Below are 26372 nucleotides of genomic sequence, written 5' to 3'. Positions count from 1 at the left end.
CATAGTCAAACCTAGAAGTCTTTTCCTCTGTGATCTTGTGTTTTATTAGGACAAGTTGACAAAAGAAAAATTTTACCTCTAAATATATTTAGTCAAAGGGTGAGCTGTGTCTAAATTTTTTTCTACATTTATTATATTGATATTTGAGTTTCTACTATTTGTGGATATATAGTACTTAAAGAATCTGATTTAAACTTCGTGATTTATAATCACATTTATAGGATTATTTTTCTCCTGGGTGGTTTATTTGGTGAGCAAAAAGGGTTATAACTGTTACTAAAGCCTCTTCTTACAAATTCTCCTGTGTATTTGACAGTAAGTCCATTCAGCTGAACTTGGTTGCACACATTTTAGTTATTCCATCCCCTTCCCTGAATTTTAAATGTTAAAAATTTTAAATGTCATGGCCGCTGAGCCTGCGCGTCCGGAGCCTGTGCTCCGCAACAGGAGAGGCCCGCGTACCGCAAAAAAAAAAAAAAAATGCTTAATCTGACATTTTGAATTTTTTTTTTTTAATTTTATTTATTTATTTATTTTTGGCTGTGTTGGGTCTTCGTTTCTGTGCGAGGGCTTTCTCTAGTTGCGGCGAGCGGGGGCCACTCTTCATCGTGGTGCGCGGGCCTCTCACTATCACGGCCTCTCTTGTTGCGGAGCACAGGCTCCAGACGCGCAGGCTCAGTAGTTATGGCTCACGGGCCCAGTTGCTCCGTGGCACGTGGGATCTTCCCAGACCAGGTCTCGAACCCGTGTCCCCTGCATTGGCAGGCAGATTCTCAACCACTGCGCCACCAGGGAAGTCGCTGAATTTTTTTTTTTTTGCGGTACGCGGGCCTCTCACTGTTGTGGCCTCTCCCGTTGTGGAGCACAGGCTCCGGACGCGCAGGCTCAGCGGCCATGGCTCACGGGCCCAGCCGCTCCGTGGCATGTGGGATCTTCCCGGACCGGGGCACGAACCCGTGTCCCCTGCATCTGCAGGCGGATTCTCAACCACTGCGCCACCAGGGAAGTCCGACATTTTGAATTTTTACAGACAAATATTAATATTTTTTTTTTTGCGCTACATGGGCCTCTCACTGTTGTGGCCTCTCCCGTTGCGGAGCACAGGCTCCGGACGCGCAGGACCAGCGGCCATGGCTCACCGGCCTAGCCGCTCCACAGCATGTGGGATCTTCCCGGACCCGGGCACGAACCCGTGTGCCCTGCATCGGCAGGCGGACTCTCAACCACTGCGTCACCAGGGAAGCCCCAAATACTAATTTTATGAACCAAGTTTTAAATTCATAATATTTTTTTATCAAGAATACTACCAGGGGAACTGCCTGGCTGTCCAGTGGTTAGGACTCCACGCTCTCACTGCCTAGGGACCAGATTCAATACCTGGTCAGGGAACTAAGACCCCATAAGACACGTGGTGTGGCCAAAAAAAAAAAAAAAGGTACTAAAGTTTGCCCAAGTGTTTAAAAAAAAAAATACTATGAGAAAAATATAGATATGTGATTACTATGCTGATTTAGGAAACAGAATGCCAATTCTTCCTTCCTTTATTTATTTATTTATTGCTTTTTGTTGTTTAAAGCAGTGCTTCTACTTCATTATTCAATTATGCCTTTTTGTTACACCTGATTCTAATGGTGTGCTGACAGGTATAAAAATTAATTCTGTCCTTTGGAACTTAAAAACACTACCAGGAAAAAGTCCTATTTATGGTATGGTGGATCACAAAGCACTTTAATGTATTTTTTCTTTTAATATGTTTCTTCAAAGTATTCAGAAACTGCGTAAAATAATTTGTTCTGTGTGGGGTTATTTCCTTCTTTCCATTCACAGTAAAACAAGTGGTTTAAATTCTTTAACATACACATGACTCTTAAATTGGAGTATTTAATGAGGATTATGTTAATGAAATAATGGAAACCAAATGACAAAAATCTATCATAAAGTAAGTATATCATCTCATTCCCTTACATTAGGTTATGTACATGGCATACATAGGGATCAGCTTAGACTGGGTGAAACAATATAGAATTAGAATTCCTGGTTTCTAATTATTCAGTAGCTGTGTGGCTGGGAAGGCTTTAAATGTTGCAGCATCTTTAAAATGGGCTGTAACTCCAAGGCCTGCCTCCTGGGGTTGCTGTGAATCCCTTGGGTTAATAGACAACTTTGCAAACTGGATGTAAGCCAGAAGGAAGATAGGGCAGGTATGCAAGCCTTCTTTCTGCCTGAAATAGGATGACTCAAGAGCCAATTCTCTCCTTCTCATCTCTGGGCCAGCTGTCCCTCCCAGCTAGTCCACAAGCGACCATGGCTGACACGGACCAAGCAGAGGACCTAGAAGGGTATCTGAAGATCTTTAGATCATAATGATCCCAGCCCTGCCACCTTTCAGCTCCCTTCCTTTCTTTAAGCCTCAGCTGCTCTAGGTGTAAAATGAGCATAAAATAGTCCTAACTACCTTATAGAGTTGTTTTGAGGACTAAAGGAGATAATGCAAGAAAGTTTAGCTATAATGGCTGAAAAATTTTTTTCTAACCCGTCTCTTCCCCTCCTAAGAAACCTCTCCTAAAGTCGGCTTACTCTAGCAGGGCTGAAACTTCAAAACAACCTTTCGGTCAGGATCTCTGCAAGGAAATTAGTATGATTTAAATCAATTCAATAACACCAAGGTGTAAATGACTAACATCCACAGGTGGCTTGGAGGAAAAATTTGCATTTTAAAAGAGGATTAGCTGACAGAAAGGATTCAGAAAATAGGGATTTTTTTTTTTTTTTGAGGAGGGTGAATAGAGTTCCCTGAACCCTTCACCCCAACGCTGAAATCATGCCTTGTAGGTTTAAAGAGGATTGTGGAAGGGGACATTTAAAAAGCACGTTTAATTAATACATACTCGAACTGCAGAACTAATTCACCCCCCTTCGCACCAAGTGGCCTCAAAGATCATAATGACCTTGGCGGTCCTTATCTGGGAATGAACCCACACTAGAAAGAAGGGCGAGAGGGAAAGACCGAAGCTCAACTGAATTTCCGGAAAGGATGTTTTCATTTGAATAAACTCAAGCCAGTCGTTACCTCCCCATTCGTCTCAGCTAACTTTTAACCCTCCTGGAGGGCCGAGTTGCCGGAATTCAGGAGGGGGCGAAACGGCTGCGGGGCGCCTGAGGGTCTTGTGGGGAGGGTCCCTCGGCCGGGCAATCTCCACTGCCACCAGCTGGACCCCGAAAAGGGGCGAGCAGTGCGGGGACAGCGGAGAAATTTCCCTGCTCTGCTTGGGCCCTCCCCCAAACCCGAGTTAGCCGGGCGTGGGGCTGGTGGACTGATCTCAGAGGAATTGGCAGGATCCGGGAGGCTGAGGGAGCGGCCGGGAGCACAGACGCAGCCATCGTGGCGGGGCTCCCGGGGTTCCCCAAATACAGCTAGGGAAGAGCAGCACGCCTGGAACAAGCCGGCTGCGCCGCCCCCACCTGCGGCCGCGCTGGGAGTGCCCAAGCCGCGTGCGGAGCGTCCCGGGCCTTTCGGGGCGGGGCCCCAGGGGCGGGGTCGCAGGGAGCTTCAGGGCCCCAGCCGCGCCCAGAATCGGGCCGGGAAGCCGGGAGGCGGCAGGAGGGGCGCGGACGGCCGAATTGAGCGGCGGCCGCAGCTGCAGCAGGACGGCCCGCCGGCGGCTCGGGGCCGCGCGCCGGGAACCTCGCGGGGCGGGCGGGCGCGACACCCCCTGCCTGGCCGCCAGCTCCCCGGGGAGGCGGCCCGCGCGCGACGGGACCAGCAGCATGAGCAGCGGCTACAGCAGCCTGGAGGAGGACGCCGAGGACTTCTTCTTCACCGCCAGGACCTCCTTCTTCAGGAGAGCGCCCCAGGGCAAGCCCCGCGCCGGCCAGCAAGTGAGTGGCGTGCCCGGTAGGCGCAGTAGCCGGCGCTCGGTCGCTCCCGGGGAGTCCCGGCGCGGCGGGACCCCCAAGTCCACGGGTCTCCGCGGGGCGCGCGGGGGGATGCTCGCGAGGGAGGAGGAGGAGGAGGAGACGGAGGAGACCTCCGAGAAGGGGTTTCTGTCTTTCCGGATGCCGGGGTAGTGCCTTGAGCTTGCGCGTGCGGGCGTGCGCGGGGCTCCCTGGGGAGGGAAGCCGGAGGGAGGGCGGGGAGGCGGAGGGCCCGCTCCCGCCTGCTGCGGCAGATGGCCTCTGTTGCTCTGCCTCCGGCGGCCGGCGGCTGGGGGGGGCAGTTCTGAGAGCCAGGAGGCGTCCGCCGGCCACTCCCCGCTTTTCCCCTGCGCCTGGGGACGCCCTTCGCCCCCTCGCGGGCCTCACGCCGGCCCCCACTATTAGTCCGTTCCCTGGCCTGTGGCCCCTGGAGTGGCCTGGGGGCCGTGTAACACCCGGGAGAGGACGTGGGGACCTGGCCTCCCCTGCCTTCCCGGTCCAGGCGCCTCTCGTGGCGGTATCGGTGGGGGAGCGCTGAGAGGAACGCCTGGCCAGACCAGAGCAGGCGTTCATTAAATCTTGGTAGCGGGAGTCAAGGTTGTGCGGTTCCAGTAAAGTCAATTGTATAGGTGCCTCGAATGTTTTGCAAACAAGTTCCGGTGCTAGGTAGGATCGGCCGGCGAGAGCTGAGCCTTCGGCTGGTTTCTTCCTTTTTTGGAGGAAGCGTGCAGTGTGGGAAGCATGACTTGGGAGAAGATGGGAAGACTTGGGCCGGTTTCGCCGACCGTGACAGTGTCAGGGAGGTTACCCCGAAACAGGACACTTGGGCAGACTTCGAAGTCGGGCGCTTGAAACCCGCGGCCTCCTGGCCCTGGGAGCCACACCAAGGAAGCCCTGCCAACCCTGACGTGCTCGTATCAGATGAGAGAAGGCTGGACCGGAACAAATTGGTTGCTCTTAAAAAACAGTAGGCGCGCTCCAGACATCGCCATCAGACTTACTTCTAGAGACTAGAAGCAAGGAAAATCGTTCAGGGCCGGGTGATGCCTTCTGGGAGGGGTGAGGACGGAGTAATGTGTCAGGGTTTCTTTGCCAGACTTCTAAAGTTTATTTAACCACTTTATGAGGTCAAATTTCTTGTTACGATTCGGAAGTTTTTTGAACCTCTTAACTTCCAAACCAGAAGAAGGGGGGAGAGGGGAGAGGGAAGGGCAAGAGTGAAGTCGGATACCCTTATTCAGTAGCAGTTAACCCCAAGTGAAGTTCTGGTTCAGTAGGTCTCTGTTCTTTATTGTTTCTAAGGCTTACAGCCATACTATTTACTAGTCACTTTAACCCGAGGCTGCTGTAACGAATGCCGCAAGCGAGGTGACTTCAACAAGTATGTGTTTCTGACAGTTCTAGAGGCTACAAGTCTGAGATCTGGGTGCCAGCATGTCGGGTTCTGATGAGGGCCCTTTCCTGGCTTGCAGACAGCTGACTTCTGGCAGTGTCCTCACCCAGAGAAAGGGCTGCCTCTTTCCCACTTAAGAGGACACTCATCCCATTGTGTGGGGGGCACCCTCAAGACTTGGTTACCTCCCAAAGGCCCCGCATCCCAAATCCTGTCACATTAGGGCTTCATCATGTGAACTGGGCAGGGGTGGGGCAGAAACATTCGGTCCATAGCAAGTGAAATCTTATTTTTAGTGGAGTGTATTTTAAGGGCAGGAGTTTGCTGTGAGGTTTCGAAGTCAGAAATAACCGCCCTCCAATCATTCGTAGAAGGATTGCATTTCCTTGTTCTTTTTTCAGTTTGCTTTTCTCTTTCTTTCTTGACCTCCCCTTTCTTTCCTTTCTCTACTTTCTTGCTGTCATCATTTGACACTTGGAATAGAGATCGTCAGAGATGGTTGTGGTAGTTTGAAGTCTATTCCGGAGGTGACTAGTATCTCCAAAAAACTAGCTGGTCCTGAATTCTCCAGGTGTGAGACGCTCCTTGACAAGGGACGAAGTATCCAGGTTGAACTTGTATGAAAACGCTTTAAAAGTAAAAATAGGGCTTCCCTGGTGGCGCAGTGGTTGAGAGTCCGCCTGCCGATGCAGGGGATACCGGTTCGTGCCCCGGTCCGGGAGGATCCTGCATGCCACGGAGCGGCTGGGCCTGTGAGCCATGGCCGCTGAGCCTGCGCGTCCGGAGCCTGTGCTCCGCAACGGGAGGGGCCACAGCAGTGAGAGGCCCGCATACCGCAAAAAAAAAAAAATAAAAAAAATAAAAATAAAAATAGGTGGCGCAGTGGTTAAGAATCCACCTGCCAATGCAGGGGGGACATGAGTTCGAGCCCTGGTCCAGGAAGATCCCACATGCTGCGGAGCAACTACGCCCGTGAGCCACAACTACTGAGCCCACGTGCCACAACTACTGAAGCCCGCACGCCTAGAGCCCGTGCTCCGCAACAAGAAACCCACACACCACAACGAAGAGTAGCTCCCGCTCGCCACAACCAGAGAAAGCCCGCGTGCAGCAACGAAGAACCAACACAGCCAAAAAGAAATAAAATAAATAAATAAATTTATTTTAAAAAAAAAGTAAAAATATTTTTTTCAGGATTTATACACACAGTGTTTCTATGTTACACTCATTAACTTATGTAATATTCATCTAGTATATATATATATTATACTCATTTAATGTTACTTATTTAGTATTTAGAATTGGTTTGACATCAATATGTATTTTGAAGATTGTGCTGAAAATCAGGACAGTAAGACCTAGACCTTTGCTTAAAGAGCTTCAAAGTATGTTCTGAAACTTTATTGCCTGTGTATTTCCCCTTCTAACATAACACATACAGGGTGCTGAGTTAGAGGACTTATTAGAGGACTTATTTGCCAGTTGGAGAAGGTGTTCTAATTGAATTTTTGTGGGCATTTGGGTTTATTTAGAGTGAGTCTGTTAAATTCCTGATAAGATTTGTGAGTTAAATTTAAATCAAGGCACTCTTAATACAGAACATTTCTTTTACCTGAGGTTAGATAAGCCTTTTTTCATTTTTTACGCTGGTGATTGTAAGAATTAGGTAGGCACTTCTGCCATATGGTGTAAAAGTGAAATTTATCGTTTCTTCAGAGAGATGGGAAGAGAAGTGTTGTCAGAAGGATCTATTATTGATAATAGTCAGTTTTTTGGTGCTATACCACCTGGTGGAAAAGCCAGGAAAATGTGTTTCTAGAACTCTTGAAAATATCCAGGGAAAGCGAGATGTTTGTGGTAAAAGCAGGATGGGGAGAAAGGGGGTTGAGAAATTTCTTCTCTTGCCAGGCAAAGGAACATAGCCCAACTTCCTTCTTTCTCCAAGAATAACAAAAATGTTATTTTCTTTCTTATTTTATATTGGTGCCCTCTTTAAGAAAGAAAAAAAAGAAAGGAAAAGGCTTAAAAACCGGTCTGAAAGATACAGAGGGAATGAACATGTGTGGCTTTTTGATGGTAGTTTGAATGTCATGCTTACTGCTGTATCCCCAGGGCCTCCATCAGTAAATATTAGTTGAAATGAATGGATTCTTTCCTGGTTTGATAATTGTTGGCTCTTTATGGCTTTTCAATGTACCCTGTCTCATGATTCTTCCAAGAATCCTCTGAACATTAACCTAATGAAAGGTTAGGCCTTGTTAAGTGGTTCACCAAAGACCTCCATTTAGGTGGGGGAAAGGCAGAACTCGTTTTCCTGACTCAAATTCCGGTCTCCTTTTTGCTGCTTCTCGGCTATAAAAATAATTTTTGTTTGTTTTTTTTATTTTTGGCCGAACCATGCGGCATGCGAGATCTTGGTTCCCTGACCAGGGATCGAACCTGCACCCCCTGCAGTGGAAGTGCTGAGTCTTAACCACTGGACCGCCAGGGAAGTCCCAAAAATATATATATATATTTTTTTGCAATATGCGGGCCTCTCACTGTCGTGGCCTCTCCCGTTGCGGAGCACAGGCTCCGGATGCGCAGGCTCAGCGGCCATGGCTCACGGGCCCAGCTGCTCCGCGGCATGTGGGATCTTCCCAGACCGGAGCAAGAACCCGTGTCCCCTGCGTCGGCAGGTGGACTCTCAACTACTGCGCCACCAGGGAAGTCCCCCCAAAATAATTTTAATATTCCATTTTCCTTTTGCAAAATGGACATCTGTAATTTAGGAGTTTCTTAAAACTTTGATACCCGGTAGGTGTCATTCATATATCTTCATTACAGTGTTCATAATTCATACTTTTGAATTCACCATTTTGTTTCGTGCAGAACCAAGAACGTCAACAGTCTGTTACCATAATTTTCCTTTTCTACACATTCAGGCTTCCAAGAGTAGAAACGGACTAAAATTGTTGGACTTCCCTGGTGGCACAGTGGTTAAGAATCTGCTTGCCAGTGCAGGGGACATAGGTTCGAGCCCTGGTCTGGGAAGCTCCCACATGCTGCGGAGCAGCTAAGCCCACGCGCCACAACTACTGAGCCTGTGCTCTAGGGCCTGCAAACCACAACTACTGAGCCTGCGTGCCACAACTACTGAAGCGTGCGCGCCTAGAGCCCGTGCTCTGCAGCTAGAGAAGCCACCGCAATGAGAAGCCCACGCACAGCAATGAGAGAGTAGCCCCCTCTCACTGCAACTAGAGAAAGTCCGCCCACAGCAACGAAGACCCAACACAACCATAAATAAATAAAATAAATAAATAAGAAATGGACTAAAATTATTAATATAATCTGTCAGCATGTCTTATTCTGCTTTTTTTGTAAGCTAAGGCTTGAGCCTTGTGTAGATAATAGGAATAAGACATGACACTGTGTTCGCTTTAGAAGTAGAATAGTCAAGAAGTCTTGAAGAACTTGAAATTGTCTTCTGAATCATCCACGCTTTTAAAAACGTTAAACTGAAGAATGGTTTAATAAGGCAAGCCTGTGAGACTCCACATAACAGGCCTCAAGTTTGCCCCTGGGTTTTTTCCTTATCATAATTTAAATATTTCTGTGGTTCTCTGGTTCTGTGTCTTATTGCTGGAATCAACAGTAATGAGTTGCACTGTTTTATTCAGTGTTTCCATTAGAAGTTTTGGTGATAGACCGCGGGGGGTAGGGATGCAAAGAACAATGGTTTATAACATTAAAGGTATTTCAGGTAAACTTGTATACTAACACTGAATCCCTATATTACTGAATATAAACATTCCCAGCAGTCAGTTTTGCCGGTGCACGGTCATGTGCACATTTTGTTGCCGTGTCCAATATATTCTGTCCTTGCACAGTATTAATCCATTGGAATTTTGTGTTTGTGTGAGCAGAACTCAGAGAGACACATCCCTTTAACTGAATTTCAAAAGGAAATTAGTCACCAATCTTATACCCCTGCATACATGAGCAATACACTTTCTACCTCATTTCTTCTTCTGGCTAACTTGCAAGATTTGGAATTATTTGGAAAGCAGTGACACAAAACATTTACGAAAAGAAAAGCTAAAAATATCCAATAATGTGGTTATTCTTTTTAGACTTCCTTTGGCAGTCAGTGCATGTCATACTGTAAACATTCATTTTTCTGGGACGAAAATATTAGGCTGACCGAATGCTTCCTAGTGTGGTCTGATCACCAGCTTCTAGCCCGGAGCATCAGTTCTTGCTTACTCCCAGCTTCCCACATAAATATCTGCCTTTTGATAAAGGCCCCAGTTCGAGGCTTGTTTTTCACTTCTGATTTGTCCCAGGGTCATTAGCTAGGCAGACCCCTCTTTGGAAGGCATGGTGAAAGACAACATTGGATATTATAAGATACATGCTTGCAAAGGTACGTCTTGGCTAACTTGGCCCGTTTGCGTCCTTGTCTCATTGAAGAGCTGATACATATGTTGCCTTGTGGGAGGTTTTATCCTGGCTCAGCAAGTATTGCCTATATCATATGTTATATAACAAGGCTCGGCTTATTGTTCGCTCTCTGACGCAGCAACTTTTAAATAACACCCTGGAACTAGGACCCTAGTCTTATTAAGCCTTCTTCAGTTGCTTTCAGTATCCAAGTTATTCCCCATCACAGAACTTGGGCCTGGAATTGCTTCCCTTAGTTCCTCTTCCCTCTTCAGCTTCCATGTCACCTTCCCAGAGAAGTCTTTCTGAACCACCAATCCGAAGTGGGCCCCCTTCCCTCTTAAAGTCCTCTGCTCTTTCCCTTCATAGCAAAAATTATAATTTGTTATTATATTTTGTTTAGGACAGAGACTAGCACGTTTACCCAGGGTCTAAAATAAATACCTGGCAGTTAGTAGGCGATTGAATGAATGGAAGCCTACTCATCATTCTGGATGGAAGTCCCAGTACTTGGTACTGTGAGTTTTCCTTTATACACAAATGTACACAGTTTCCCCCCGTCTCCCAACTAGACCATAAGCCTCCACAGTATCTTAGCCATTTAAAAAAGGATGATATTGCTATCAACAGATATCAGATATCTGTTGATCTGATATCAACAGATTGATATCTGTTACTTTTAGTTTAGATATAACTCTATTTTTTCCCTTATTTTAAGAAAGCCACTCATTCATGCAACAGATGAGTTTATTTTTGCAAACAGTTTATTTTTGCTGTGAATGGGAAGAGTAGAAGGCTGAGGGGAGGGGTGTGTACTTCGGATTGGTGATTCAGGAAGACTTCTCTGAGAAGGTGACATGTAGAGAGGATCTGTATCTCCCCCCCCTCCCAAATCTGGCTCTGGGGACAGAGCAGTGAAAAAATAATGTCCCTAGCCTCATTTAGTAAATTTTAAAAAGCTTATCAAATACACAAATTAAAGCAGCTCTCATTTTTCTTTAAAGAGCTAGCTCCCTTAGTAAAAGGGACCTTTTAACTGTTTATAGTTTTTCAGGAATCACCCCTACTGTGCAAAGTCTGGTAAAGCTATTACATCTATTTAGATGGAAGCGTTGGCTGAGATGTGTACCCCTGTAAAACAAGCCACATTTCTCTGTTGACATCCGTCGTAAACTTGTAGATTATTGTGTTCCAGCAGAAACATAATCATCCTATAGTTAGTTCTGGTTTGCCTCTCAGTGGCTAGGTGAAATGGTTTTTGTTTACTTGCTATATACATATTTTTCATGGAGAGGGCCCAGATACACACTAGGAAAGAGATGTCAGAGTCCATAAAAAAGATTAAAATGTGAAATAAATGTAAAAATGTCACAAAATAGAAGTGGCCGTCATTCTAAAACTGTGCTGCTCACATAAGGTAGTTATTAGCTGTCAGCACTTGAAATGTGGCTCACCTGACTTGAGAGAGGCTGTGAGTCTGAAATACATACTGGATTTCCAAGACAAAGGAAAGAATATAAAATATACCACAGTAATTTTTAAATATTGATTACGTATTGAAATAATACTTAGCATATATTGAGTCAAATAAAATTAATTTTTACCTGTTTATTTTTTAACATGGCTATTGGAAAAGTTTAAGTTAGTGGCTTGCGTTGTATCACTGCTGGACAATGCTGTTTGTGCTAACTCTTGCCAGGGGTGTGAATCTCCATCCTTTAGATGGCTGCAGGTGAATGGATGTGGTACCAGCCAGACCCACTGGGAAGATTTTTCTTTGTGAAGAGGAACTTGCTGTTTGGTATAGTTTCTTCTCAGCCTAGCTTAGGTCACACATACAAGCATTTTGAGATTGTGAAACTTTTGTGTGTGGGGACTTCCCTTTTTTTCACTCGTGAGCTGATAGGATAAAACCATCCTAATGGCATTCTAGCTGCAACTGTGCCTTCAGTGTACAGAGGAGAGGGCTCATTCTTTCATAGAGTATTAACACAGCCAGAGTAATCTGCATTTTATAGGCTGTAGTTGCTCACTGCTGCTACATGATTCCATCAGCTAAGATAATTTACCAATTATATATTGCAACACTCAGTTCTTTTGCCAGATACTAAACAAAGTGAGATAATAAGAGAAGGAAAAAGGATGAGTTGGGCAATTGGAGACCAGAGGAATAGATTTAGAAGATCTTGGATTTAAAAGATTTAGAATGTAAGCAGCAAAGTGTTTTCATGAAATTAATGCAGGTTGGGCAGAGTGTGTGTGTGTGTGTGTTGTGAAAGGGGTTTCCTAAATTCATTTCCCAAGTGTTTATTGAATATTCACAATGGCCTAGGCTGTGCTAGGGATTCAATGAACAAACCAGATTGAAATCTGCTCTCATGCCGTTTAGTTAGATCAACTCTTATCCATGGTAAAGGGCAAGATCTGAGTCCAAAATTTGGCTCCATGTTTGTTTTGTATATGCTGAAAAAATGAGTAATTTCTCATATGCATGTCATTTGTACTGGAAAGATTTTAAGATTTTATAAATAGAGCAATATGTTCTTAAATTTTTTTTTTTTTTTTTTTGCGGTACGCGGGCCTCTCACTGCTGTGGCCTCTCCCGTTGCGGAGCACAGGCTCCGGACGCGCAGGCTCAGCAGCCATGGCTCACGGGCCCAGCCGCTCCGCGGCATGTGGGATCTTCCCGGACCAGGGCAGGAACCCGTGTCCCCTGCATCGGCAGGCGGACTCTCAACCACTGCGCCACCAGGGAAGCCCCTTAAATTTCATTTTATCTTTTTGTTAATTAATTAATTAAGTTTTGGCTGCTTTGGTTCTTCCTTGCTGTGCGCGGCTTTCTTTAGTTGCAGCGAGCAGGGGCTACTCTTTGTTGTGGTGGGCGAGCATCTCATTGCAGTGGCTTCTCTTGTTGCAGAGCACGGGCTCTAGGCACGGGCTTTAGTAGTTGTGGCTCGAGGGCTCCAGAGTGCAGGCTCAGTAGTTGTGGCGCACGGGCTTAGTTGCTCCGCAGCATGTGGGATCTTCCCGGACCAGGGCTCAAACCCGTGTCCCCTGCATTGGCAGGCGGATTCTTAACCACTGCGCCACCAGGGGAGCCCCTTAAATTTCGTTAATAGTGCTATAAAAAGCACATCACAGATATTATTTATATATAAATATTATTTTGTAGAATTGTTTTCCAGGTTTTTTCATTTTTCTGTTTTGCACATATATAATCATACTCTACTATCATTTTTTTAAATTGTGGTTTGGGAATTCCCTGGCCATCCAGTGGTCAGGACTCTGCGCTTTTACTGCAGAAGGCCCAGGTTCGATCCCTGGTCAGGGAACTAAGCTCCCACAAGCTGCGGTGGCATGGCCAAGAAAATAAAAATGAAAATTGTGGTTTAATACAGGTAACAAAATTTGCCATCTAAACCATTTTTAAATGTTCAGTAGTGTTAAGCACATTTACATTGCTGTGTATCCAATTGCCAGAACTTTTTCATCTTGGAAACTGGAACTCTGTCCTCATTAAACTACAATTCCCCTTTTCTCCTCCTGGCCAGCTCCTGGCAACCAGCATTCTACTTTTTGTTTCTGTGTGTCTCCCATAAGTGGTATCATACAGTATATGTCTTTCTGTATGTGACTGCCTTATTTCACTTAGCATTAGGTCCTTAAGGTTCATCCATGTGTCAGAAGTTCCTTCAAGTCTGAATCATATTCCATCTTATATATGTACACACCTCATTTTGTTTATCCATTAATCAGTCGATGGACATTTGGGTTGCTTCCACCTTCTGACTGTTGTGAATATTGCTGTTGTGAACATGAGTGTACACATATCTCTTAGAGACCCTGGTTTCAATTATTTCAGATATATACCCACAAGTGACATTGCTGAATCATGTGATAATTCTATTTTTAACTTTTTGACGAAAATTATACTAATAGATTTGAATCCCGCTATTTAAAGTTAGAATTATGAGATATTGCTGTGTGATTTCAGCTATCATTTTGATGTCTGCATTGTATTTTACTGAGTAGGCGGTTATTCCTGAAATAAGGGAAAACATGGATGTTTCTAATTTTGCTAATAACACTATAGTGAACAAGAGCAAGAAACCTTTACCATTTATGGATTTTTTTCTATTCTAAAAATATATTTTAATTTATTTTTGGCTGTGTTGGGTCTTCATTGCTGCGCGCGTGCTTTCTCTAGTTGCAGCGAGTGGGGGGCTACTCTTCGTAGTGGTGTGCGGGCTTCTCATTGCAGTGGCTTCTCTTGTGGAGCACGGGCTCTAGGCATGTGGGCTCAGTAGTTGTGGTGCATGGACTTAGTTGTTCCACGGCATGTGGGATCTTCCCAGACCAGGGATTGAACCCGTGTCCCCTGCATTGGCAGGCGGATTCTTAACCACTGCGCCACCAGGGAAGTCCTGGATTGTTTTCTTTTAGGATAGATGTACAAAATAGAATTTACTGAGCGTGAGGGTGTAACCATTTTATGGCTCTAGTTATTTATTGTCAATTTAAGACTATATTTTTATCTGGTTTCACTGCACCCTCAGCTCCACTGGGTATAGTCATTAAGACAGAGGAAAAACTTCCTAAAGACACCTCATTGTTATTGCATTCCTTTAATTAACAGTGAATTTAGGGACTTCCTTGACAGCCCAGTGGTTAAGATTCCATGCTTCCACTGCAGCACTGCAGGGTGTTCAGTCACTGGTTGGGAAACTAAAGATCCCACATGCTGCGCAGTGCGGCCAAAAAGCCCCCAAAACAAGAAACAACGGTGAATTTAATTTTTTTTGTACTTCTGAGTGGGTCTTCCTCTTGGTGTGAGCAATGTTCATGGCTTTTTTTTTTTTTTTTTTAAATTAATTAATTTATTTTTGGCTGTGTTGGGTCCTCGTTGCTGCGCGCAGGCTTTATCTAGTTACGTGAGCAGGGGCTACTCTTCGTTGCACTGCGCCGTCTTCTCATTGCGGTGGCTTCTCTTGTTGTGGAGCACAGGCTTCAGTAGTTGTGGCATGCGGGCTCTAGAGCACAAGCTCAGTAGTTGTGGCGCATGGGCTTAGTTGCTCTGCGGCATGTGGGATCTTCCCGGACCAGGGCTCGAACCCGTGTCCCCTGCATTGGCAGGCAGATTCTTAACCACTGCGCCACCAGGGAAGTCCCTGTTCTTGGCTTTTGACCATGTGTTAGGTAGGTGGAAATCTTGAGAACACTGCTCTTTGAGTCTCATGCCTATTTAGCTGGGTAGATGCTTCCCCTTTTTTGTGGTCAGCTGAACTTCAGGTTATTTTTGACTTTGTTTGTACCAAAGGGTGGTTGCATGTTCTGGCCTTTGGAAATACTTCAGAATGTGTTTCAGGCTGACATCACTGAAACTCAGAGCAAAATACTTTTTTAACTCCTATAATTACAGCACAGGAAAGGCATTGCTAAGACAGCAGCAGCATCCTGTGAATACACTGTGGAATATTGAGGGTGGGGAGCGGGATGATGTGTCTTTTGCTAACCATGTGAAAAAGGGTGACTGGGGGTGCCTGCTTATCTTTGAATTTCAATAAATTTAGCATCAGTTTTCCAGCCACTATGGTAGAATTTTGAGGATTCTAAGCTCTCTTATAAATAAACTGGAAACTGAAAAAAAGTTTAGGACAAACTAGTAAAAAATCCCACCTACAAAAGAGGATTTTTATACTGTTTACCTGTGAGCTTATTGTTTGTGGTTGAAAAATTGCAATTAGATGGAATCTGTCCCCACAGTCTGCTTTAAGGTTCACCTGTGTCTGAAATTGTTGCTTAATGTGTTATAATCTGATTAACCGCTAGTTTGGTCTCATTTAATTTTTTTCCTTCTTTCAGAGTATTTTAATTAAGTGAATCTTTTAAAAGGATGTGAAGAGTTATTTCTGACTTTAGATAGATTATGAACTCTCCTTAATCCTCATATTCTTAGACAACTCAAATTTACCCTGAAAATTTCCTACAGATGCTTGTTTTGAGGAATATCATTTTTGGTAGTTTGCCATTTAGGTCATAGAAATTTGTGTGTCTGATACAGTTCTTAAAGAGCAAAACAAAAACCAAAAAATTTTTATGAAAATAGAAAACATAGCTAGGTGCATTACATAGGAGAAAAAAAATACCAATACTAAAATGAAGTTTAACATCCCATGATGTTTTACAGTTAAAGGAGCTTTCCAGGGGAATTAAGGTTCAATTGGTGTATTTGGACTCTAATTTCAGTGGAGCTTTGAGATGAGAAACAAAACAGAAGTTTTATTGGTTTAAGCAGATCCAGGTTTAATGGCAAAGGTGAATTCAGGGGTTGCTTGACTGTAGTCAGTGATTTCCCAGCTATGGGAAAATATAAATATTATGTAGGTGGCTTAAAGAAACAGTATTACTTTTGTATGTTTAAGGCCTGTTTCTGTTTGTTTAAACACGCTTGTGTATTGCTTTTTCTTGCCTGTTTTCCTTTGGGGGGAAGTACTGCCGTTTCAGATCTGTCTGAGGTTTGGGAATTCCTTTCTTGCTTTTCCTAATGGTCTGGGGTGGGCACGCAGTGCAGTTGGCTGGCATGAGTGTGGTCGTTCTGCTGTACTGAGGTGTGGGGTTGGATCCTCGGCTGTACCGTGGGTCTCGGCTAGAGGAAATTTGTCCTGTGAACTGTACCTAAAGCATAATTATTCCTGCCATTCAGTGGAGAGGATTTGGAGGTAGGTCCTGTAGAAGAAGGAGTACCTTTCAAAAAGGCAAACCTAGCACCAATATCAACAAATCAACTTGAGATCCATTCTCACTGCACTAGTTCCTGTGCAGTTTTCATTAAAATGGATCTTAGCGGGGAGGGGCACAATAGGGGTACGGAGTAAAGAGGTACCAACTGTTACGAATAAAATAAGCTACAAGGGTATATTGTACAAAATAGGGAATATAGCTACTGTTTTATAATAACTATAAATGGACTATAACCTTTAAAAATTGTGAATCAGTGTATTGTACACCTGTAACATATATTGTACATCAACTGTACTTCAATTTTAAAATATCAATCTTTATAAGAAGAAAAATAAAATGGATTTTGTTCTTTTGGGGTGAGGCTATTACTATTAAAAAAAGGGGGAACTGGATTTTGTTACAGGCCAAAAGGGTAGTGTGTTCTTTTTTTAAAAAAAATTATTTTTGGCTGCATTGTGTCTTTGTTGCTGCATGCGGGCTTTCTCTGGTTGCGGCGAGCAGGGGCTACTCATCATTGCAGTGCGTAGGCTTCTCACTGTGGTGGCTTCTTGTAGCAGAGCACGGGTCCTAGAGCGTGCAGGCTTCAGTAGTTGTGGCACACGGGCTCAGTAGTTGTGGCTCACAGGGTCTAGAGCACAGGCTCAGTAATTGTGGCACACGAGCTTAGTTGCTCCGCGGCATGCGGGATCTTCCCGGACCAGGGCTTGAACCCGTGTCCCCTGCATTGGCAGGCGGATTCTTAACCACTGCACAACCAGGAAGGTCCTGGGTGGTGTGTTCTTCATTGACTGATTGGAAGCAGTCGGGTGAGACAGCCTGAGTTAAATCATCGCTAGCTGTGTTGTCTTGGGCAAGTCATTGCACCTCTTTAAGCCTCAGTTTCTTCATCTGTGAAGTAGTAGCATGCCTGGCACATAATAAGCAGTAATTAATATTAGCCATTATCATTTGTAAAAGGTTCTACTATGTATAATCATGTACTTTGAGTGTACTAGGTTGAATGGAGAACTGACAGTGGTTGAGAGATTTGAAGTGAACCTAATAACCTAGCCAAAGAACGAAAGACAGCAGGAAATTAGGTTGTGTCTCTGACTTTACGGACCAAAATGAATTGGGAATCTCAGTGTAATTGATCAGGAAGGCATCATTCCTGGAGGCTTAATTTTCTTTTTCTTTTCAGCCCCCCCCCCCCCCCCCCCCGCCCCCGCCCTTCTGTATCAGTGTGGTGCCTTTGTTTTCTGGTAAAGGGCTGATTCCTCCTGACCAAGCGTGAGGCCACCTATCCAAGTCTTCACCCTCTTCTTTTCTCCTTTAAAGCAAGCCACCCCAGTGGAAAGCGAATGAGCAGGCATATGGAAGTGGGGTTCTTTTGCCCAAGCCTTTATGAAAAAGTTAACACATGGTACGAAAGCTTTTTTCTTTTCAACTTCCTCTGTTCTCCCTGTCTGATCTGCCTTTGAGTGCAGGATTTTAGCTGCAGTTTTGCTCGAGGCTGCTGGCTTGACCGGGTGACAGATGACGCTCCTTCCTGGGGGCTTTCCTTTTTCCTTCCGAAGGTCTAAATCGCCTTGTGCTCATTGTTTAGGGACTTAGTCACTGTCTTGTTTCTGGTTTTCATAGGGTGGAATCAAATGAGGTAATTGACGTGAGCTTTGTAACGTGCTGCAAGGGAGATGCTGCGGCTGCTGTGGAGACCCGTTCCACGCGCGTGGCTGGCTTCCCACCCACAGAGTGTCTGTGTCCTCTCTTAGGCGTTTCAATGTTGCTGGACGCACCTGCAGTTTGGAAACAAGCTCGCTTATGCAAAATTTGAATGCAGGCATGAAAGAAGCTCAGTGAGTCATGTGGTCTATTTGGCTAACTCTTCAGAGGTCACTTATGCTCTGTGAAAGTGGTCCGAGTGTTGGAATCTGGTGGGAAACCTCTTCCTTTGGGCCATGTGAGCGTCCCGGGGTTTGCTATTCCCTTTCTGCCCCCAGCCTCCCCTCCCTTTGGTTGTGTGTTTCTTACAATCAATTGGTTGTCTGAAACTGGCTTTAGATTAATTCTGGTTGTGAAGAATTTTAATCACTTTAAAAACCTCTGATTTGACTGAGCTATAGTATTACTGATGTACTCTTCTAAATAATATCAATTCGTATGAAAGACTTGGAACAGTATCTGGCGTGTGAGTACATGTTTAATAAACTAATGTTAACTAGTATTATTTCTACCGGTATTGGCATTATCAGTTGAAAACAATTTGGTAGGAGCTTGTACTGAGACAGTGAGGTTCAGTAGAAAAGTCTAGGGATCTAGAATTGGGAGACTCTTGCATTTGGATCTGTCACTTATCAGTTCTGAGAGCTGCAGCAGGTCCCTTAACTTCCTTGAGTATCAGTTTGGTAATCTTTGAAAGAAACTATCATAGAGGGATTAAACGAGAAAATGCGTATGGAGGGTATTGCTAGACTATAAATTGTTGCATAATTGTAAGTATGACAGCATCACAGGTGTGTTTAGAGACTACTATAAAATTTTCTCCTGTTTTTAATGTGTATCTTGTCTTTTATAAATTGATTATAAATTCTCAGCCTATCATAGTAGTGGAGGTGACACTTGACAAATAGTGTTGAAAACTGAATTTATTCCCCCATCTCATTCACGTATGTCTGTCTGTATCTGCAAAGTGGTGATTTGTGTTTGGGGACCTGAACAGTTACATCGACGCAAGTTTGAATTACTTTATGAATGGATTGTGCTGTTTATGAAGCACTCGGATGCTTTGGAAAAAGACGGCATTCTAGTTCATTGTTGGATGCATCAGGGAACCCGAGTACATTTCATTAGTTTTAAGCCTTCCAGATTATCCTGTGTGTAAGCTTCATGAGGGCAGACCACGTCTGTCCTGATCACCACTGTATCTTCACTGTTAGTGTGGTGCCTGGCACAGGGTACGGAGAGGGGCCATTGATATTTGTTGATTGACCAACTGATCAGACTTGCATCAGAATTATAATCAAGAAAAAGAAGTTGGGTGACATAGTGAAACAGATGTCTTTTGGTTTCAAGAGTAGTAATGATAAACAATGGTAATAGATTCTCTATCATGTGAAAGTGAGACATTTAGGTGAAATGGAAAGTATGCTGGGCTGGGGATGTGGAAACCTCCTAGGCCTGCTCTTTGTTAAATAGTGGAGGTAACTATGGGAGTTACCTAGCTGCTTTGGGCTTTAGTTTCTTCCCCAAAGGTCCTGTCCAGTTCTGTGACAAATAGTTAATTTATTCTAGAGCTGCATTCCTTATTGGAGGGAAAGTAACAGATAAGGCTTGAAAGGGATTCCATGAAATGTATTGAGATGCCAGATGAATTAGTTTGGAAACAGCTATCTTAAGTCGTATCTGGTTGGGTAGGGTTGAATTTAAGTGAATTGATTAGTCATCGTCTGAGAAATGTAGAATATGTAGAATTATTTCTTTTCCTGAAGAGGGAACATCTTGGGAAAGAAATCAAAGGGGCTGGGACTTACCAGGTGGTACAGTGGTTAAGAATCCGCCTGCCAATGCAGGGGAAATGGATTTGAGCCCTGGTCCGGGAAGATCCCACATGCCACGGAGCAACTAAGCCCGTGCTCCACAACTACTGAGCCCATGTGCCATAACTACTGAAGTCCGCCCGCCTAGAGCCCGTGCTCCGCAACAAGAGAAGCCACCGCGATGAGAAGCCTGTGCACTGCATTGCACCACAACGAAGAGTAGCCCAGAGTAGCCCCCGCTCGAGGCAACTAGAGAAAGCCTGCGCGCAGCAACAAAGGCCCAACACAGCCCGCCCCCCCCCCAAAAAATCAAAGGGGCTCTTGTGTGGTGTATTTAATTCATCCATGTATAGTGCCAACAAGAATGGGTTTCATGCAAGTTGAAGGGAACTGTTAATTGTTCTGAACTTCTGTATTACAGGATTTATAAATACAGTGTCAAGAACTATTTAGGAAAGAGCCCACCAGGAGTGCCACATTCCTCAAAGACAGGGCAGGATGAGTGTATGAGTCTCTGCTTGCTGAGAATGCTAGGACAGGAGCCACTGTGCTCATTAAGCATGTGGGCTTGTGGGCTGGTGCAACATTTGGGAGTGAGGAGCTGTATTCATTTCCTCTGGAAAATCTAATTTTTTCTTTTGTTTCTAGTGTCTCCTTTATTCCAACTGCACATACCGTTGCCAGGTAAATGTTCCTTGAAAACTTCTTTTAGCGGGACTTCCCTGGTGGTGCAGTGGTTAAGAATCCGCCTCCCGATGCAGGGGACATGGCTTCGAGCCCTGGGCGGGGAAGATCCCACATGCCACAGAGCAACTAAGCCTGTGCGCCACAACTATTGAGCCTGTGCTCCGGAGCCCACGAGCCACAACTGTTGAGTCCACTTGCCACAACTACTGAAGCCCACGTGCCTAGAACCCATGCTCCGCCACAAGAGAAGCCACCGCGATGAGAAGCCCATGCATCTCAACGAAGAGTAGCCCCCGCTCGCCGCAACTAGAGAAAGCCTACGCGCAGCAATGAAGACCCAATGGGGCCAAAAATAAATAAATAAAATAAAATAAATTTATATTAAAAAAACCCACAAAACTTCTTTTAGCAAGTTAAATCCTATTATGAAACGTCAGAGTCTATTGTCTAATACAACATAGCCAAATGCCAGACTTCTAGAGGCTTCTCTTGCCCACACTCTGTGTTGAGTTCCTTAAGCAGCCTCTCCATTCACTGATCTGAAAATACCCAGTTGAAGACTCACTTCTTACAATCTCTTGTCCTCTGATTGCTACACATGTATTTAAGTATTGCTGTCGTGACAGTGAAAATTCTTGAGGGCTAGGGACTTTTGTTTCATAGAGGCCATGTCGAATGATTCATGAATGTGATGATTAACTTGGTTCCTTACTGAGGCATTGTCTTTCCAGAGAAGTGGGTTATTTTTGTTTGTTTGTTTGTTTTGGTTGTACCAGGGGTCTTGTGGGATCTTAGTTCCCCAACCAGGGGTTGAACTCGGGCCCTCAGCAGTGAAATCACGGAGTCCTAACCACTGGACAACCAGGGAATTCCCGAGAAGGATTATTTTTTTTAATCTGGGCAGTTTATTTAGAACTTTCCTCTCATATGATTCTTTTTTTAAAAAAATTTATTATTTATTTATTTTTGGCTGTGTTGGGTCTTCGTTGCTGCACGCAGGCTTTCTCTAGGTGCGGCGAGCAGGGTCCACTCGTTGTGGTGCGAGGGCTTCTCATTGCAGTGGCCTCCCTCGTGGAGCCCGGGCTCTAGGCGCGTGGGCTTTAGCAGCTGTGGCACGTAGGCTCAGTAGTTGTGGCACACGGGCTTAGTTGCTCCGTGGCACGTGGGATCTTCCCGGACCCACTGCGCCACAGGGAGGCCCCCTCTCATGTTTCTAATTTCATATGTACTTCAGGGGATATTTCAGCAAGAAGCTATGGGGGAAGCTTTTTCCTTAAAATTGGACTTTTAAACATTTGAGGGATTATTGATAATTTAGAATGATATAAATCTAGGCGGAGTGGTTCCTTTTCACCTGAGGAGTCTGAGGTTTTCAGCTGTTCTTTTAGCTAGAAGGAATATGCTTAAATGTATAATTGCATCAAGTTTTGCTTTCAGCCATGGAAATCATAAAAAAAATATTTTTCTAACAACTGTTTTTTTCATTAAACATATCCTAGTATTCCTGAAGTTCTGTGGTGCATTTTCGGTTTGGAAACGTGTGATGTGATAATACAGAAGAGATGGTTGATTCAGTTAACTGCTCACATGTTGTGTTTGTTTTAATTTGAAATGTTGGCCTTATAAAAGTGAGTATCATGTCAGAATGGTTTATGTGAACTAAAATGTTAGCATTTTGTGGCAGTAAAGCACCGAGTCTCCAGATCCTAAATGTTCAGTCATTAAACATTATTTGCAGGATCTCTGAATTTACACAATGGCATTCCATTCATTTAGACACTTACTGATTTTAACAATTTTAGTGATCAAAAGGGAAAATATGGGCTGAACTATAAAGTAATAGATTTCTATAAAGTAATAGATTTCTCCCAGAAATATACTTTATGTCTCCCAAAAGGATAGAAATATAAAGTTAAAAAGCTGCTTGGAGGGCTTCCCTGGCAGTCCAAGTTAAGATGCTGTGCTTCCAATGCAGGGGGCACAGGTTCAGTCCCTGGTCGGGGAGCTAAGATCCCACATGCCGCGTGGCACAGCCAAAGAAATAAGATAAAATAAATAAAATTTAAAAAGCTGCTTGGAAACACTAAAAGTTCTTTGTGGCTATCAGAACATGTTATGTCCAGTCATGTCTACATCAGGAGTCAGTTCTAGCCAGTCCCCAGTGGTTGTTTAGTGATTGAGGAGGAATAAAGACAGTGAGAGTGGGGATAGAGTGGAGGCAGGGCCAGGTTGGAGATACTGCTGACTTGGGAGGATTTGGTAGAATTGAATATGTCGGGGCAGTGATGGGACGTCAGGGATGAATTGTGGGTTTCTGGCTTGGGTGACTGGGAAGATGATGCTGTCACTCACCAAGAGAGGGAATATAGAAGAAAGACCAGATTTGGGAGGGAGGGTAAGTTCAGATAATGTATTGACTCCATGCAGTCGATAAATGTGGGATGAATGAATCTGGGAATGTGTATTTTGAGATGTCTGTGGGGTATCAACGTTTACTGGGTTTGTCATCCTGGAGATAGAGAAGGTAGACATGCTCTGGAGACAGAGCTTTGGGATTTGGTGAAGCCATGAGGTCTTCAACCAGAAGCATGGAGAATACCAGCGTTTAAGGGGTAGGCAAAGCAGAGTGTGCTCACGGAGATGAGTCAAGAAGGAGTGGCTGGGGCTTCCCTGGTGGCACAGTGGTTGAGAGTCTGCCTGCCGACGCAGGGGACGCGGGTTCGTGCCCCGGTCCGGGAAGATCCCCCATGCCGCAGAGCGGCTGGGCCCGTGAGCCATGGCCACTGAGCCTGCGCGTCCAGAGCCTGTGCTCTGCAACGGGAGAGGCCATGACAGTGAGAGGCCCGCGTACCACACACACAAAAAAGCACAAGAGCTTGGTCAGTAGGACAAGTGCTGCAGAAAAGCCAAGAAGGACTGAAGCGGAGCCAGTAGGAGGTCTCTGGAGGCCAGGAGGAGAGGCTGGCTCTTCAGTGAACTGGAGGGGCAGTCAGACCGCAGTGGGAGGAGGAGCGAGTACCTGTGGACGGACTGGGGAAAGTGGGTGTAGGCTGTGCCCCCAGGAAGCTTGGCTGGGAAGGAGAGGACAGTGTAAGAAAATGAGAAGGCCATAGGTCGAGGAAGCTAGTTGGGGTGTTGTCATTTTTAGTTGAGAGGCTTGAGTAGAAAGAAAGAGTATGGGCAGTGAAGATGCAGGTGAGGGGAAGGGGATTGTTGAAGGGGATAAGCTGCCTTCCCCAGTGGAAGGGATGGTATTTGGGCCGTAAGTGGAAGAGGCCTGCTTAGAAAGATGGCTTCTTGGAGAACAGATGGGGAGTGAAATCTGGAAGCATGTACATGGTACAACAGGAGGTGACTGGGAGTTTGAGTTAGTGGCAGGTGGACTTGGATGGAGGAGGGTGTTTGCATGGAGGTGGGGCGGGATGTGGGCAGAAACCCACAGAGGCAGAAGAGGGAATGCTGGTGTGCCTGGACAGCCAGCTGGTGTTGTAGATGGGGCAGCTGGTGTCACCCTGTGGGTGTGGTGAGAGCCGAGGCTGGAGAAGGAAGTTTGGCTGACTCTAAAGGGCCGACGACTGTGGATTTTGTTTTCTGGGTAAGGAGCTACAATTTAGGGAGGAATAATGTAGTCTATGGTTTTGAAACCAATAGCAGTTTATGGCAGAGTTGAGAGAGAGACAGGGCTGTTGTCTGGGAAGCTATTGCAGTACCCTGTGTGAAGGTCGTTAGGGCTAGAAATAGGGCAGTTGCCTTGGGAGAGATGAGGATTCCAGAAGTTGAGTGGGCAGATTGGCACCTGCTTGACTAGGTGAGGGAGGGAGAGGAAGGAGAGGAGGAAAAAGGAGAAGGAGGTGTGGAAAGCGGCTGGGAGGATGGCAGCACCGTTGTGGAAATAGCACAGGTGGAAGAGAAGCGAATCTAGTGAGGAGATGTGGGACAGTTCAGTTTCAGGCACATTTACAGAACATTTATGTAGTATCCAGCTGACAAACCAGGACCAGGGGTCTGGAGCTCAGGAGAGAGGTCAAGGCAAGAGGCAAAGATTTGGAAGCATGAGATCATCATCCTTGAATTAGAAGTGGTTAAGATTTATTTCAAGGAACAAGAGAAAAATAAATCTTGATGTGGACTGTAAACGTAAACTTCTCAGACCATTGCAGTATATTTTTAACTTTCTTAGAATAAAGCCTTTGATGACTAGAATGTGGACATGCCCCCCAAATAGCTCAAAATTAACATGACAAGAAGATGTTAGGAAATATATTTAAGAAGTTTCGGTAGAAATGCTGGTATCTTGATAGTTTTTTCTTCTCCCATTAAAATCTGTTTCTTTAATCCTTTTATTCTTTTTGATGAGACGTCAGACGACTGATGGGGACTACTTGGTTGTATTTTTGAAAAGCCTTTGAAGGTGAAATATACTGTCCTGAGTGTTGGTATCATGGCATTTTGTTTCCTGGGTTTGGCAACGGTGGATACTTAATAATTAGGTAGTCTAATGCAGTGTCCAGGGATGGATTTAAAAAGAAAACAACTGAAGTTGTTTATAGATAATTTTATTTATTTATTTTTGACTGTTGGCTCTCCGTTGCTGCACGCGGGCTTTCTCTAATTGCGGCGAGCGGGGGCTACTCCTCATTGCTGTGCACAGGCTTCTCATTGCGGTGGCTTCTCTTGTTGCAGAGCAGGGGTTCTAGGTGCACGTGCTTCAGTAGTTGTGGCACGCAGGCTCAATAGTTGTGGCTCACGGGCTTAGTTGCTCCGTGGCATGTGGGATCTTCCCTGACCAGGGCTCGAACCCGTGTCCCCTGCACTGGCAGGCGGATTCTCAACCACTGCACCCCCAGGGAATCCCTGTTTATATTTCTTTTCAGGAAGTAGGCTGATTACAGTTTGCATTTAGCGAAATACTAAATGAGCCTTGCCTTGGGATCTCCCATAAAATCTACATTTTCCTGCTTTCCTTCCTAAAATGTATAAGCAGGTAATATTGCTGTTCTGTGGAAATGTTAATTACACAGAAGTAAATTCTTTAAATCTCTGGAATGTCCAGCAGTGTGGTGGGCATTCTAGAATTTGTGGAGGGATGTGAGTGATTATCCTCCCCTTCCGCCAGCTACACTCTGTCGAACTATCTCTACTACTTCCATTTTGATTTAATGCCTAAGAGAGATTACTGTGCCTGCGTTTCTGGTATCAGTAAACATTTATTGAGTGCCTGCTTTATACACCAGTTGCTGTGCTTGGCTATGGGGATTCAGAGAGGAATAAGCCAGTGTCCCTTCCCTCCAGAGGACACTGTGCGGTGGAAAGTCATAAAGAGCTGTTGTGATTTTGTGACATAAAAAGAAGTATGTATTTGTGCCTGGTACAAGACTTCTAAAAACCCTTGGGATTTCCTAACTGTTAAGAGTGAGAAAAGTGAAAGGAGTGTCTTTTTTTTTTTTTTGCGTTACGCGGGCCTCTCACTGTTGTGGCCCCTCCCGTTGCGGAGCACAGGCTCCGGACGCGCAGGCTCAGCGGCCATGGCTCATGGGCCCAACCGCTCCGTGGCACGTGGGATCTTTCCGGACCGGGGCACGAACCCTCGTTCGCTGCATCGGCAGGCAGACTCTCAACCACTGCGCCACCAGGGAGGCCCAGGAGTGTCTTTTATTATTCATAATAAGTTCCTTTCAACCACCCTGAGTTTATGTTAA

At 45.1% G+C, this 26372-nt stretch overlaps 1 protein-coding gene across 1 annotated transcript in view; it reads left to right on the top strand.

Annotated features, from left to right (window-relative positions):
* Positions 1 to 3643: 3643 nt before the first annotated feature.
* Positions 3644 to 26372, top strand: part of RASSF3 (Ras association domain family member 3) — a 73454-nt gene continuing 50725 nt past the window's right edge. Inside the window, exon 1 of the mRNA XM_065887868.1 lies at positions 3644 to 3879. Within this exon, the coding sequence (XP_065743940.1) occupies positions 3769 to 3879 (111 nt within the window). The 5' untranslated portion in view covers positions 3644 to 3768. The remainder of the gene's footprint in view (positions 3880 to 26372) is intronic.

Source organism: Phocoena phocoena, chromosome 11, assembly GCF_963924675.1.
Source record: "Phocoena phocoena chromosome 11, mPhoPho1.1, whole genome shotgun sequence".
NCBI lineage: Eukaryota > Metazoa > Chordata > Mammalia > Artiodactyla > Phocoenidae > Phocoena > Phocoena phocoena.
This window is presented reverse-complemented; position numbering and strand designations above follow the sequence as displayed.